Source organism: Ranitomeya variabilis, chromosome 4 (genome assembly GCF_051348905.1).
Source record: "Ranitomeya variabilis isolate aRanVar5 chromosome 4, aRanVar5.hap1, whole genome shotgun sequence".
NCBI classification, from domain to species: Eukaryota; Metazoa; Chordata; class Amphibia; order Anura; family Dendrobatidae; genus Ranitomeya; species Ranitomeya variabilis.
The window spans coordinates 577,281,385-577,297,158 of record NC_135235.1 but is presented as its reverse complement, the minus strand read 5'-3'; the positions used below and the strand labels follow the sequence as shown (position 1 = coordinate 577,297,158).

General features: G+C 47.2%; 1 protein-coding gene across 2 annotated transcripts in view; it reads right to left on the bottom strand.

Moving 5' to 3' along the window:
- COL20A1 (collagen type XX alpha 1 chain) overlaps nucleotides 1-10,552 on the bottom strand; it is a 222,022-nt gene extending 211,470 nt beyond the window's left edge. The window contains exons 1-2 of one of the 2 annotated variants that reach the window (XM_077252937.1): nucleotides 10,470-10,552; nucleotides 8,326-8,408 (exon numbers count right to left, since the gene is read on the bottom strand). In XM_077252937.1, coding sequence (XP_077109052.1) covers nucleotides 8,326-8,398 — 73 coding nt within the window. In that variant the 5' untranslated portion in view covers nucleotides 8,399-8,408; nucleotides 10,470-10,552. Of the gene's footprint in view, nucleotides 1-8,325; nucleotides 8,409-9,160; nucleotides 9,286-10,469 lie in introns of those variants that run through there. The other variant, XM_077252938.1, reaches the window with a different exon arrangement.
- Between the last annotated feature and the right edge of the window lie 5,222 nt (nucleotides 10,553-15,774).

Genomic DNA, 15,774 nt, shown 5'->3' with positions numbered 1-15,774 from the left:
CCTTCCATGACGTCACGGCTTCTGATTGGTCGCGTGCCGCTCATGTGACCGCCACGCGACCAATCACAAGCCGCGACGTCATTCTCAGGTTCTAAATTCCTAGAATGAGGAGTTTAGGGCCTGAGAATGACGTCACGGCTTGTGATTGGTCGCGTGGCGGTCACATGAGCGGCACGCGACCAATCAGAAGCCGTGATGTCATGGAAGGCCCTAAACGCGCTCATTTTAAGCAAAGAAGGCTGCCGGTTACCAGCGGTGATGTCCAGGGGCCTCCGGAGAGGTGAGTATATCAATATTTTTTATTTTAATTCTTTATTTTACACAGTAATATGGATCCGATACAGATTCCCGATACCACAAAAGTATCGGATCTCGGTATCGGAATGCCGATACCCGATACTTGTGGTATCGGAATGCTCAACACTAGTCCCAATCCCTCCCATCCTTGGCGACCACCTTTTTGAGCATGGCTTTGAGGGTCTTATTAAACCTCTCTACCAACCCATCGGTTTGCAGGTGGTACACTGACGTACGTAGCTGTTTAATCCGGAGCAGCTTACATAGCTCCCTGGTCACCTTGGACATAAAAGGAGTCCCCTGATCTGTAAGGATCTCCTTTGGTAGCCCAAGGCGACAAAACATGGCAAATAGCTCGAGGGTTATTAACTTGGCCGATGTGTGCCAGAGTGGTATCGCCTCTGGGTACCGGGTGGCTTAGTCCACTATGACCAAAATATGTTGATGGCCATGGGCGGATTTCACTATGGGGCCTACCAGATCCATTGCGATCCACTCAAATGGTACCTCTATGATGGGCAGAGGTATCAATGGACTCCGGTAGTTTGCCGTGGGTGAGGAAAGTTGGCACTCCAAACACGTGTCACAGTACCTCTGGACCTCCGCATAGACCCCAGTCCAAAAAAACACTGCAGAATGCACTTTTACATCTTTTTGGCCCCCAAGTGCCCTCCTAGCATGTGGGTGTGAACCATGTCAAGCACCGCCCAACGGTAGGATTGGGGTACCACCAGCTCTTCCAACACCTTATTCCGGACTTTATCCACCAGGCATAATAACTCCTGGTGGATAGCCATGCGGAGAACTGTCTCTGCACCTGGTTGCTGAGCTACTCCATTAATTTCAATCACCCTTTCTCGTGCATGGGCCAGAGTGGGATCATAGAGCTGAGCTGTCTTGAACTTACCAGGGGACACTTCCAGTTCGGGGATCGGTGGGATCTCCTCGACCTCTCCTGCTAATACCTCTAGGGGAAACCTATCAGGGTTACACTCTGTCCTTATGTTGGCGACCCCCAGGGCCGGACTGGGACTAAAATTCAGCCCTGGCATTTGAAGTTACACAGGCCCACTTGTCACATGGTGACTGTATAATATCTTTGTACACTTGTAGGCAGGGCCGGTTTTAGGCAAAGTGAGGCTCTACGCAAAGTTTAAAATGTGACCCCAAATGCTAACATATTGCACATCACACAAAAGCATTTTGGTTTACAAGTGCTGAGTTCAGGCCGCTAAATGAGTTTGATCGACAATACTGAAGTTGTTCAACACTTGTTTCCCGGCCTCTTTCCACCAGCTGAGGAATAATGATGGGACAGAACGATCACTAATAGATCACTAACAGATCACCATACAGTATCATGTTATCAGCAGCACATCTACAGTTTACACCGGCGATGTGCTGCTGAGAACAATGATTTTTGTTCCAGCAAAAGCAATCTGAATATGCAGCATTTTACTTGTTTAGTAAAATACACCCCATAGTCCTCCATATATTATAATGTGCACCACAGTCCTCCATATAGTATAATACACTCCCTATAGTACTCCATATATTAAAATACACTGCTCAGTCCTCCATATAACATAATACACTCCTCATAGTGCTCCATATAGTGTAATGCACCGCCATAGTTATCCATGTAGCACAATTCACTTCCCATAGTATAATGCACCCCATAGTTCTTCACATAGTATAACATATTCCCCATAGTCCTCAATACAGTATAATGCAGCCCACATATAGTATAATGCAGCCACCACCCTACAGAATATAATGCAGCCACCCCAGAGTATAATGCAGCCAACCCAGAGTATAATGCAGCCACCCCATAGAATATAATGCAGCCCCCCCATAGAGTATGATGCAATCACCCCTCATAGAATATAAATATAATACAGCCCCCCATAGAATATAATGTAGCCCCGAATAGAATAGAATACAGCCCACCTCCCCATAGAATATAATACAGCCCCATCAAAGAGTATGATGCAATCATCCCTCATAAAATCTAATACAGCCCCCCATAGAATATAATACAGCCCACCTCCCCATAATATATAATGTAGACCCCAATAGAATATAATGCAGCCCCCCATAGTATATAAGACAGTCTCCCCCATAGAATATAATATACCCCCCATAGTATATAACACAGCCTCCCCCATAGAATATAATATACCCCCGCAATAGTATATAACACAGCCACATAGTATATAACACGGCCTCCCCATAGAATATAATATACCCCCCATAGTATATATCAAAGCCCGCATAGTATATAGCACAACTTGCATAGTATATAGCACAGCCTGCATAATATAGCACAGCCCGCGTAGTAGTATACAGCACAGCCCACACAGTAGTATACAGCACAGCCCACACAGTGGTATACACAGCACAGCCCACACAGTGGTATATACAGCACAGCCCACACAGTGGTATACACAGCACAGCCAACACAGTGGTATATACAGCACAGCCAACACAGTGGTATATACAGCACAGCCCACATAGTGGTATATACAGCACAGCCCACACAGTGGTATATACAGCACAGCCCACACAGTGGAATATACAGCACAGCCCACACAGTGGTATACACAGCACAGCCAACACAGTGGTATATACAGCACAGCCAACACAGTGGTATGTACAGCACAGCCCACACAGTGGTATATACAGCACAGCCCACACAGTGGTATATACAGCACAGCCCACACAGTGGTATATACAGCACAGCCAACACAGTGGTATATACAGCACAGCCCACACAGTGGTATATACAGCACAGCCCACACAGGGGTATATACAGCACAGCCAACACAGTGGTATATACAGTACAGCCAACACAGTGGTATATACAGCACAGCCAACACAGTGATATATACAGCACAGCCCACACAGTGGTATATACAGCACAGCCAACACAGTGGTATATACAGTACAGCCCACACAGTGGTATATACAGCACAGCCAACACAGTGGTATATACAGCACAGCCAACACAGTGGTATATACAGCACAGCCAACACAGTGGTATCGGTATATACAGCACAGCCAACACAGTGGTATATACAGCACAGCCCACACAGTGGTATATACAGCACAGCCAACACAGTGGTATATACAGCACAGCCAACACAGTGGTATATACAGCACAGCCAACACAGTGGTATATACAGCACAGCCAACACAGTGGTATATACAGCACAGCCAACACAGTGGTATCGGTATATACAGCACAGCCAAAACAGTGGTATATACAGCACAGCCCACACAGTGTATATACAGCACAGCCCACACAGTGGTATATATAGCACAGCCAACACAGTGGTATTGGTATATACAGCACAGACAACACAGTAGTATTTACAGCACAGCCAACACAGTGGTATGTACAGCACAGCCCACATCTCATCTCTCCCCCCCCCCAATAATAGCCCCACAGTCCAGTAAAAAAAAAAAAACACTCTCCTCACCTTTCCTCTTGCCCGCGCTGTTCTCTGCTCCTGTCTCGGCAGCTGCAGTCTGCCCGTCCCGGGCATCGTGCACCCGCAGTGTCAGAGGCAGAGCGGGGAATGATGGGAGAGGGAGCGACAGCAGACGCTCTCTCCTCCATCATTGCATTGAACTATACCGGCGTCATAGACGCCGGTATAGTTGAATGCGGCGGCGGCACTGGCGGGGGGAGGGGGGAAAAGAGTGCAGCGACCCACTACTGGCACCGGCCCTTCTGGCATTTGCCAGAAGTGCCCGATGGCCAGTCCGGCCCTGGCGACCCCTACGGCAGGTATCCCTGACTCGGGATCTTCGGGTTCCATGCCTGGAAAAGCATTTACCTTGGGAGGGTTAACCCTGGTCTCCCATAGAGACCAGAACAGAGGCAAGTCTCTTCAAAACACAGTTCCATACGGAAGAGTTTTTACCACTCCCACCACATGTCTAATTTCTCCACACGGGGTGGAAAACATAACCTCCGCGGTCGGGTATTCTCGGAGTTCCCCATGTATGCATACCACCCCCACTTTTCGTTCATTGGGGTTGTACCCAGCAATAAGGGACCCATGAACCAGAGTCACTAAGCTCCCCGAGTCCAAGAGAGCATCCGACGGGTACACGTTAATGAGTACCTTGCACAGTTGGGGTTCGCTGCCAGCAGTGCCTGTAGTGGCGGTGCATATTGGCTGGACATACATAGACACATGGTAAGTATACCCGCAGTCCATGGGTTCAGCTGTCAGGAGGCAGTTGGCAGCAACATGTCCGGGCCCTTGGCACCGCCAACACTTAATAGCTGCAGTAAGAGTAAACCTTGGGACCATTTTAGGGGACACTGGTCAGTTGTCGCTCTCCATTTGGGATGCACCCTCAGTACAGACTCGGTCCGGATTGGCCCCAGTGGAGGGTCGTGGACTTTTCCCAGACTCCGGGGCTGGCGGGTCTTTCGGGACAACCGAAGTGGAGCAGTGTCCCATATGAAGTCCTGAGTGGCTATATACTGCTCCACCAGTCCAACCACCTGGTCCAGAGTGCCCGGGTCCCCATGCCCCACCCAACGCTGTATGGCTGCTGGCAGAGCCCTCACCAGCCGGTCGACCACCACCCTCTCTACCATCAGGAACGGGGTTAAGGTCTCAGGCTGGAGCCATTTTTTAACCAGTTGCAGCAAGTCATAGACCTGAGACCTGGAAGGGCGAGACTCTGCAAAGGACCATTGGAACACCCGTTAGGCCCGCACATATGTATTAACCCCCAGTAGGGCAAGGATCTCACCTCTTAGTTTCTCATAGTCCAGGGCATCCTCCCGACTGAGGTCCAAGTAGGCCTTTTGGGTATCTCCCGTCAGGAAGGAGGCCACCACTTCAGCCCACTGGGAAAACAGCAAGCTCTCCCGCTCCACTGTGCGTTCGAACACTGTAAGGAAAGACTCCATATCGTCCTCAGGACTCATCTTCCTCAGTGCCGACCGGACCTTGTACCGGGCCTCAGAACGGATCGAGATCATTGGTGAGGGCGCATCTCGCAGAGCCGCAAGCTGATGCAAAATTAAATTGTTGGTTTGCTGCTGCTGCTCCTGCAACTTCTGCTGTTGCACTTGAGAAAGGGCCAACTGTCTTAGTATTTCCTCCATCTTGTCAGCCGGCTTGAGCTGCAGCATTGCAGGCCTAATAACCGACATGCAGCACACTTTGGGGTATGCCTCAGTTCACACTGCCCCGCATTCTCCAATCATATGTAGTGCAGCGGTGTCCACGCTGTGCAGTTTTGAGGCAGTGACCCAGGAAAGTTCAAAGTGAACATAGGTTTAATGTCCAAAACTTACAAACAAAAGAAACGGTATTCTCCGGATCGCAGCTGGGAAACAAGACAGTCCGGTTGCCGTTGGCGACTGCACCGCCATGTATGCTGAGAGTGCCAGGCCTTTTGGCTCTGCTTGGCCCTGTGTTGCCTCACACAGGTGCAGCTTTGCAGAGCCTACTGCTCTGCCTGCTTGCAAGGCCAAAACTGACACACCTAACCCTCTGCTGTAGGGATTTTTACCAAAGAACCTGTGGCCATCGGCCACATGGAAAACCCGGGCCAGGGGGGGAGGAAAAAGACTGCCCCACTACCATCCTGTAGTCCATTTAAAAATAAAAGCCCAGAGCAGGTTTTCTTAAATCTGCCTTGGACAAATAGCTTGCCCAAAGCCAACACTTACTTTTATTCTGCATTGCAATCGCATCTATGCCTGTGATTGCAATGCACTCCCTTGGCCTCAATATGCTTGTGTGCGCATCCTGGGGGAAACATAGCGACCCTCGCATATGACCTCGATCACAGCCTCACAGTTAATACAGAGTCATTTCTAATTGAGGTCATTCATTATATCAAACAGAAAAGATCTACAAAGAGCATCTGTGACTCAGAAGGATACAGGATGTCCACACAGTACAAGTACAGCTCACTTATTTCCATTGGTACCATGTAATACTCCTTTTTCCCTGTGGTGGCACTGTAGGGAGATTAAACACTTCTCTTGCAGATTGTAGATGATCACTGGTTATGATCCTAGTTGTGAGAAAACCTTGGGGTAGCTTAGTTTTGAGTTACAATAATAAAAAGAGATTGTCCTAAATGGAGAATCCTGCTAAAAGAGGAGTTTAGTGTAAAGTAGTCTTTGACTTCTCATCTGTGAATTGGTTGAAAAATAATTTTTCTAAAATGTTTCATTATATTTCTTTTGGGAAAACTGGGTGACATCCAATGAGGAAGGATATAAAGCTCCGGAATGATAAATACTGAACCTCCTCTTTCTTATTACAAACCATATAAATAATACCCGGATCCGATGCCATCTCTAGGATTTCCGCTCTTTCCCCACTTAGAACAGAGATGCCGTCTCAGGATAAGAACAAAGGCAGACTGTCTGTAGTGAACAATGGCGGACATTATCTCCTGCTCACACTTCGGCACTTGCCGTTTCCCATCTGGGCCATTACCCAGCCTCAGGGGTCGGAGACAGTGTGACATTGACAGGTCCAGGGCCCCCTCCTCACACCCTGTTACTGCAGACACGACCCAAGAATGTGTCAGTAATGTTTGGTCCAACTCTAATTGTAGCAAAACGGGTGACCAGGGGTCAGGGAAAATCACAACGCTCGGAAGTAAACACATTTTAGAACTTTTGTCTCGAAATTTAGATGTCAACAAACTTTCTCCTAAATTGCTTCTGACAAGTGTCCTCCAAGATGTCAGTTGACCGATGAGACAAGATCAGCGCAAATATACGTATGCAGACCGCTAATAACGCTGGAACATAATCATTGCGGGTGATAAATCCATTACTGTTGGATCAAGACAGACATAAAGCGCAGGGACACAGAGGAGGAAGATAGTCAGACAATCAATAGTCCATGACACCTGAAGGCACAACATGCGCATGAATACGGAAGGGAAACACCTGAAATTAGGACTGGACACAGTGAGAAAGTATACACACAGCAGCTAAATACATGCCACCCTGCGATCATAGTCAAAGTGCCCCCAAAATGGTAATAGCCACAGTGTCTACTGAACAATGGCAGACAGTTCACATATTAGTAAGTCCCATTGTCTTCATAACAGTGACAACCACTGTACCCCCATAACAAAGCCATCCACAGCATGGTGATAACCACTGTCCTCCCATAACAGTGTCATCCACAGAACAGTGAGAACCACTGTTCCCCCATAACAAAGCCAACCACAGAATGGTGACAACCACTGTGCCCCCATGAAAAAGCCACCTACAAAATGGTTAAGACCACTGTGCCCTCATAACAAAGCCATCCACAGAATGGAGACAACCACTGTGACCCCATAACAAAGCTCCTCACAGAATGGTGACAATAATTGTGCCCCCACAACAAAGCCACCTGCAGAAGGATGGCAACCACTGCCCCCATAACAAAGTCATCCACAGAAAGTGACAACCACTATTGCCCCACAACAAAGCCACCCGTGGAAGGTTACCATCCACTGTGCACCCATAACAATGCAAACCACAGAATGGTGGCAATCACTGTGCCCCCATGAAAAACCCCACCTACAAAATGCTCCCATAACAAAGCCTTCCTCAGGATGGTGACAACCACTCTGACCTCATCACAAAGCTCGTCACAGAATGGTAACAATCACTGTGCCCCCAGGACAAAGCCACCCGCAGAAGCATGACAACCACTGTGCCCCCATAACAAAGCTGTCAACAGAACAGTGACAACTACTGTGCCCCTATAGCAACCAGCACAGTATCTTTGGCTCACATTGCACATTTATAATATACCACTCAGGGTCTATGGGTCTATGTAAAGCTGGCTGAGAACCCCTTCCGACTCTGTGACATCTGCCATTAGTGGTTTTCTCCTGTGGAGGAGACATGGATGTAGATTAATAAAATATGAGAAGACTTAATAGAGCGAATAATGAGAATTCATATGGGTGAACTGCAAGTCTCAGGCCTGGGGCACAATCAACCCTCCCTTCCCCGGGGTCTCATCATCTTACCTGGGTTCTGGTGGCTTCTGACAACCTGGATGAAAATGGCGGCAAACAGGAACATACAGGGTGGGAGCGCCATAGTGACTGATCTGTGAGGACGGATTGAATGAGACAGGTGAGACGATAAACCTGAAATATCTCATATTCATAGAGCTGACTATAATGCGCCCCCTCCTCGCTATCATGTGTGGGCAGCAAAAATAAGCCTGTCAGGCTTATCTGTCTCTGGGAAAGATGAGTGGCCAGCAGCATGGCAGCAATACATCCAGATTTCTCATATTGCTGCCTAACTTGGCACATTTTCTATAATCTGGGTAAGAACCAGTGTGTCCATATATTGGTTACCACCCAGCTTTTATGCGGAGAGAGCTATCTGACAACCAGTAGGGCTACAGCTATAGCTCTCACAAAAGTTGTCACACAGCTTTCCCAGATTCCGGAATAGCAAATGTTCATCAATAAGGGACATAAGACTGCACAATTCACCCACTATAGTTACACCCCTACTCCCTGCTCTGTCCATAGAGAGGGGCTGCCAAGTGTAGGGTCCTCCTCCATCTCTGTTGCGTCCCTATTCCCTACTACGGCATATAGAAAGGGTTTGCTTTCATGAGATATTGGAGCAGATTTATAAAAACTGTTATTAAGAGAAAACGTTCTTCCTTTTCTCTCTACAACCTCTATCCCTTTAAGTGCTTCTTCCTGGAGTGACAGGTATAGTGGTGCTGTGTCTGGGACAGATTGCAATCAGTGAAGGAATTTACATAGAAGCAGTGTGGACAGCCTGGATCTGAGACACCGCACCAACCATCTACAGGGGTCCAGGAATACAAAAGCCCACCTGTATAACAGCAAGAACTAATCCGGGGGCTGCTGCTAGCAATTAGCCCAGCGACCTATCAGATTGGCGTCCCATATACCAGTTTGAAATGTGCAGGAGAAAAACGCGCCAAATTTATGAAGAGGGGCAGACGTAAACTTCTACTGCAGATTGTGCCTAATACGTGATGGCTATATTTTCCATCTCCCCTCCCCCCACTAAGCCCCACCCCGATTAAAAAAAGTGCAAACTACTGTAAAAACGCTGCCACATTTTGGGACTTTTTTTATGTATCAAAAGTGGTGAAGTGAATGATCTAATAAATTCATCTCTGTATCTCAATACCTCAATATTTTCTAGATCTCTTTGCAGTTAGTGAATGGACACATTCATTACTGCTCTATATAGTCCACATAGCAATAAAATATGGTGCTGACATAATACTGGCGCACATAAAATAGAAGGTAGTAAAAGACAGAGAGCACAAAATGTGGCGAGGATCATCAATAAAGTATAATTGTTATGTACACGTAAAATAGTGCAACCACATAATGCTGCTCTATAGTATGGCCGCAAAATACTTCCATGCAGTGCCCAAATAATGCTGCTATAGACTGCTTATATATTAGTGCCCAACAGTGCCCACATAAGAGTGCCATAGAGTGCTTCTGTCTACACAAAGCTTCTATATGAAGTGTTCACATACTTCTGTATAGTGCCCACCTAATTCTGTACAGTGCACACATAGTAGTGCCGCACAGTGCACCTTGAATATGACATAATGTAAGCACATGATGCCGGTATGTAGTGTGCCCACATAATCCTCCGTACAATACCCAAATAATGCTGCTATAGATTGCTTATATATTACTGCCCCACAGTGCCCATATAAAAGTGCCATGGAGTGCTTACTGTCTACAGAAAACATATACAGTGTTTCCATAATACTTCTATACAGTGCCCACCTAATTCTATACAGCGCATACATAGTAGTACTACACAGTTCCCACATATAATTGGTAAAGTAACCACATGCTAAACAGTGTGTGCACATAAGCATTCCATATAAAACGTAAGTAACGCTGCCGTAGAGTGCTTACATATTGGTGCCATAGAGTGCCTATATTAAAAAGCTATAGAGTGCGCACATATGCCATAAAATGCAAAAATCATACAAGGCCAGTAATAACATTTTCTATCCATTTAAGTAACCCACAGATGCTAGTGGAAGACTCCTACCAATGTAATAAACTGACCGGGGCAATAACCTATTACTTATCATCAGTATACAGGTAACAATATACCCCCAACCCAGACCCCCTTTACTTACCAGTGTCTGTGTCTCCTCACTGTCCCACCAGTCACTGTATGACATGAAGAGGGTCCCAGCTCACTGTCTGTGGGATATAGGAGAGATGACAGATTATATCTCAACACCTCCCACTGCCCCACCCTGAAGCACATCTGCCAGACCCCACATCCCACTCCTACTGCACACAGCGGGCGACAGCAGCAGCGGCTGAAGGAAAACTTTCTGTCATTCAGAATATCAAGAGTTGTCACTCAACTTTTTCATAATTTGCAGATGAAAGTATTATCGCTCCGAGTGTGATCCGACAAAACATCGGATCGCACCCTGACCAATGTTAGTCTAAGGGGCCATGCACATGGCCGATTTTGATCTGATATTCGGATCGTATTCGGCCTTACAAGTCAATTAGTGCATGAAAATTATCAGACTCCAAACGGATCACATCTGAGTGTAGGCTGATTTACAAGCACCAGTTTTAGAGAAAGTGGGGCCCTGGGCAAAAGTTTAAAGCGGGGCCCCAAATGCTCACATATTCCACATCACACAAACATTTCGGTTGTATTTCCATGCGCTGAGTTCAGGCCGTTAAACGAGCGTGATCGACAATGATGAAGTCGTTCGATGCTTGTTTCCGAGCTTCTTTATCGCGGCTGAGGAAGAATGATGGGGACAGATAGTCATCAATACAGTATAATGCAGGTCCCATATAGTGCATATACCATACTGCACTCCCCATGGTACTTGATAAGAGTATAATGCAGCCCCCCTCAGGGTATACTGCAGCCTCCTCAGAGTGTACTGCAGCCTCTCTCATAGAATATAATGCAGCCTTTCTTCAGAGTATACTGCAGCCCCCTCAGAGTATACTGCAGCCCCTCTCAGAGTATGCTGCAGTCCCCCTCAGAGTATACTGCAGCCTCCTCAGAGTATACTACAGCCACACACACACAGTATAATGCAGCCCCCCCACACAGGATAATGCAGCCACACACACAGTATAATGCAGCCCCACACACACAGTATAATGCAGCCCCCCACATACATAATATATTGCATCGCCCACACACACAGTATAGTGCAGTCCCCACTCACAGTATAATGCAGTTCCCACACACAGTATAGTGCAGCTCCCCCCACACATAGTATAATGCAGCCCCCAAACACAGTATAATGCAGTCTCCCACCCACACACAGTTTTATGCAGCCCCCACGCACAGTATAGTGCAGCTCCCACACACACACAGGATAATGTAGTCACTCCCACACAGTATAATGCAGCCTCCCCACACACAGTATAATGCAGCCTTACCACACACACAGTACAGTGCAGCTCAACCCCACACAATATAATGCAGCCCCTCACTCACAGTATAGTGCGGTTCCCACACACACAGTATACTGCAGCTTTCCCACACACAGTATAATGCAGCCCCCCCCAGACACAGTATAATGCAGCCCCTCCACACACACAGTATAGTGCAGCTCCCCTCCACACACAGTAACAGTATAGTGCAGCTCCCCACACACACAGTAACAGTATAGTGCAGCTCCCCCACACACACAGTAACAGTATAGTGCACCTCCCTCCACACACAGTAACAGTATAGTGCAGTTCCCCCCCACATACACAGTACAGTGCAGCTCCCCCAACACACAATACAGTGCAACACACAGTACAGTGCAACACACACACCTTACTTGTCAGCTCCACTGCAGGCACAGCATGGCGCACAGTGAAGTGACGTCATCATGTGCCCGCTGAGTCACAAGCTGAGGGGGAGTAATGGAAGAGGGAGGGTCATCTGACACTCTCTCCTCCATCACTGCTTTCAACTGTATCAGCATCTATGATGCCAATAAGTTGAATGAGCGATGGGGGGGTGGGGGTGGGGGGTGGCGCTGGGCCCCTCTTAAGGGCCTGGTCTACCTACCCCTAATGCCGGCCCTGAGGAGCACTGACACAATGGAGAAGATAGGAAAATTGTATTCTCCATCTTCTCCGCACTTGTGCTACAGTTCTCTCATCCAAGAGAATCAGATCACACTGAGATGACACTTTGAGCAATCTCTGACAGTTTGATCAGAGTGTCATTTGCATAACTGACCCCATTCTCTTGAATGAGAGACTCTACAGCCATCTACACCTGTCCTAACCAGAGGTTATACAAGAGTAAGCAATGTGTCATTAATCATAGAAGTAGAAAAAAGAGGGTCTGGAACAAAATATAATCATTTATCTTTTCTAGACACCCAGAAAGTCATTTAGCCTACATAAGGGTATATGCACTCAACATCTTTTTCAGGTGGATTCTGCTACAGAAACTGCCTGAAAAACCTATCAGAAAACGCTCCAAAGAATGAACATTAGCATGCTGATGTAACGACTTACTGTTCCTATGTTCAGTCTTTTGAACATCTTTTAACCACTTCAGGTTTCCAAAGTCACCAAGCTGTTAAAAGAGGCAACTTGTGCATTCTTCAGACATATTCCACTTGGAAAACGTCCTGTACTTTACAATACAAGCCAATGAGAAAGCTCAAAAGACGCCACCATTTTTTGGAGCATTTTACCATTGTTTTTGCCCAATTATAAAACCATTATAAAAACCATTGGAGAACCCTCCAAAAGACCACAGTCGGGGAAAAATATTATCATAAAACACTCAGGAAACAACTGAGAAAAACTACACAAAAAAATGCTTAAAGGGCAGGTGGAATACACCTACGCAGGAGCAAGATCGGGATGCTATACGGATGACGTACGACACATCATACACATGAAGCAGGGATGGAGGACAGGATTGTGGAGAGAGGAGGCGCAGAGCAAGACTAAAAACGCACATCCTACAGGATCGGGGTATTATAAATGGTATTTTTTGGCCTATGCAGAGGGGGTTGGGTGATTATATATTGGTTCCTAGAATGTTGTAAACGAGGATGAAAAGGTGGTGGCCGTAGTTTTTATTAGGAAAACCTGGTGACAAGTTCCCTCTAAGGAAAAAAATGGCAGAGTTTACTGAAGCTTCTGTTTGCAAAAGTCAATTGGTTGCCTGAATTTGAAAGGCGTCACGTGCACATAACATAAGGGGGTATTTGGAACGTCCGCCAGGGCCGTGGGATACTCAGTACGGGGTCCAGTACTTAAAGGGGATGTCACGGTGGCTGCGACCCGGTCCGTGGCCCTGGGCGCCCAATTAAAGGGGAAGGTCTTTAAGGGGATTTGTGATGTCTATGTTCGTGACGCCACCTGTGGTGTTCAGTCAGTGGGGACTGGTGCTGCTTAAAGGGGTCCTCTGGGGTGATGTTATGCAGCAAGATGGTGGTCGCTTCCCACAGGTGAAGCGGAGTCCTCAGGGTTTCCCAGGTGTAGGACACCGATGGTGTGGTGCATGGTATGGCAAAGAACGAGAACACAGGTTTGCAGTCTTTGCCTGGTTTACTGATGATAGCAGTCCTCAGTCCAGGGTACTAAGTGCAGGGTAGCTGTGGTCCGGCCGGCTTGGAAGCAGTAGGAGATCCCTCTCCCAGGTGGGGTCCCATAAGCCTTTCCTACTTGCGCTACTTTAGTTGGCAAGGTCCCTGCCGCTTGACGCTTGGTTGCAAAGTCCCCTCTCTCCTGTCCTAAGACAGATGTCTGTATGATAGGCAGTGCGAGCCTGTTTATAGGGTCTCTATCGCGACCCGGGCTCTCAGGTTACTGCTTCACCTCAGACTTGATCTGGGCAATTGCAGAACAACGCGACCTCGGGCTCCCGGTACCCAGTTTCTGCGCTCTGGCTCTTAGGGTGTCCTTCCGCTGTTCCCCTCCTGAGCCTCTTCCTCCTCTGTGCTCCTTTCCTCTGAGCACCTCCACTATTCAACTCCAGACTTTCTCCTCTCACTCTCTCCTCTAGACTGTCACTCCTCCTCCAGACCAGGAAGCCTATAGCTAAGGGAAGCTCCTGAATCCGGGTCCTGAGCTCCCCCTTCTGGCCTGGTTTCAGATTGTGCTGAATGTGTGTGCCTTACTTGGTAAAGAGAATCCTCCTTGCCTCCAAGCGTGACGTCACCCTCCCCAAAAGGCAACATCACTGTAACAACTAGTTACCCTGGGGTGTTACATATTCTCATCCCAAACAATTATGGCATATCCACAGTTCATACCATAAGTTTCCATAGATGCAATAGGTAGGACTCATATCTATCTCAAATACAGGGTCCCATGAATGGAAAGGCGGCCTGATCATGTGCATCTCTATTTCCTTTCAATTTTATGGGAGGTCCAAAAATAGCCAAGCATTAGTGATGAGCGAACGTGCTTGTATAAGGTGTTATCTGAGCATGCTTGTGCGCTAACAGAGTGTCTTCAGCGTGTTCAAATATATGTTCGAGTCACCATGCCTGTATGTCTTGCGGCTGTTCTACAGCCAGAACACATGCATAGACTGCCTGTTTGTTAGGTAATTCATGCATGTATTGAGGCTGTTGAACATCCACAAGACATGGAGGTGCGGGCACAGGACTGGGACAAGATACTTTGGTGACCTAGACAGATGAAGCTGACGGCAGCCCCAAACACACACACCGATGAACCCTCAGCACCCAAGTATACGAAAAGGTCAGAGACTAAGGCAATAGGACTCCTAAAGTACCCTCTTCCCCCTTTCACCAAAAAGTACTGACAAAACAAAAAAAAAAGTGATGTACTTTAGGGGTGAGGCTCAACATGGAGTGCATTTTCAAAGTTAGATATAGAGTTATTCATTATATATATGGAGTGCTGCATGCTCCAATGATGGACATCGCCCATACACACAGCGCTGCCTTCTTTAAATTTTCTCTCACACTCTGTGGCCTGACACACGTGTATGTTTGATAAAGGTCTTTACTGACCGAAACATCACGTATCACTTAGCTTGTCACCAAAGAGATCACGCCAGCTATATTACAAGAAGGGACTAGTCGACTACTAGTACTTCCAACCAGAGAAAGGGAAATAGAACTATCACCGGTGCCTTGCTGAAGCGAGTAAAGGTATTTAAACTTCCAGCAAGGGTATGTGTCATGATCTCAATGGCAAGAGAACATAGCATAAGCATATATAGGAACTAGCTCTTGGAAGATGGGAACTGAGCTGACCATGAACTAAACCTAACGCACAACTAGCAGTGGCCGGGTAGCATGCCTACGTTGATTCTAGATGCCCAGCCCAGCCGGAGGACTAAATAAAGCTAGCAGAGGAAAATATTAGTCCTAGCTCACCTCTAGAGAAATACCCCGAAAGGAGACAGAGGCCCCCCACATGTATTGGCGGTGAGTTGAGATGAAATAACAAACGTAGTAT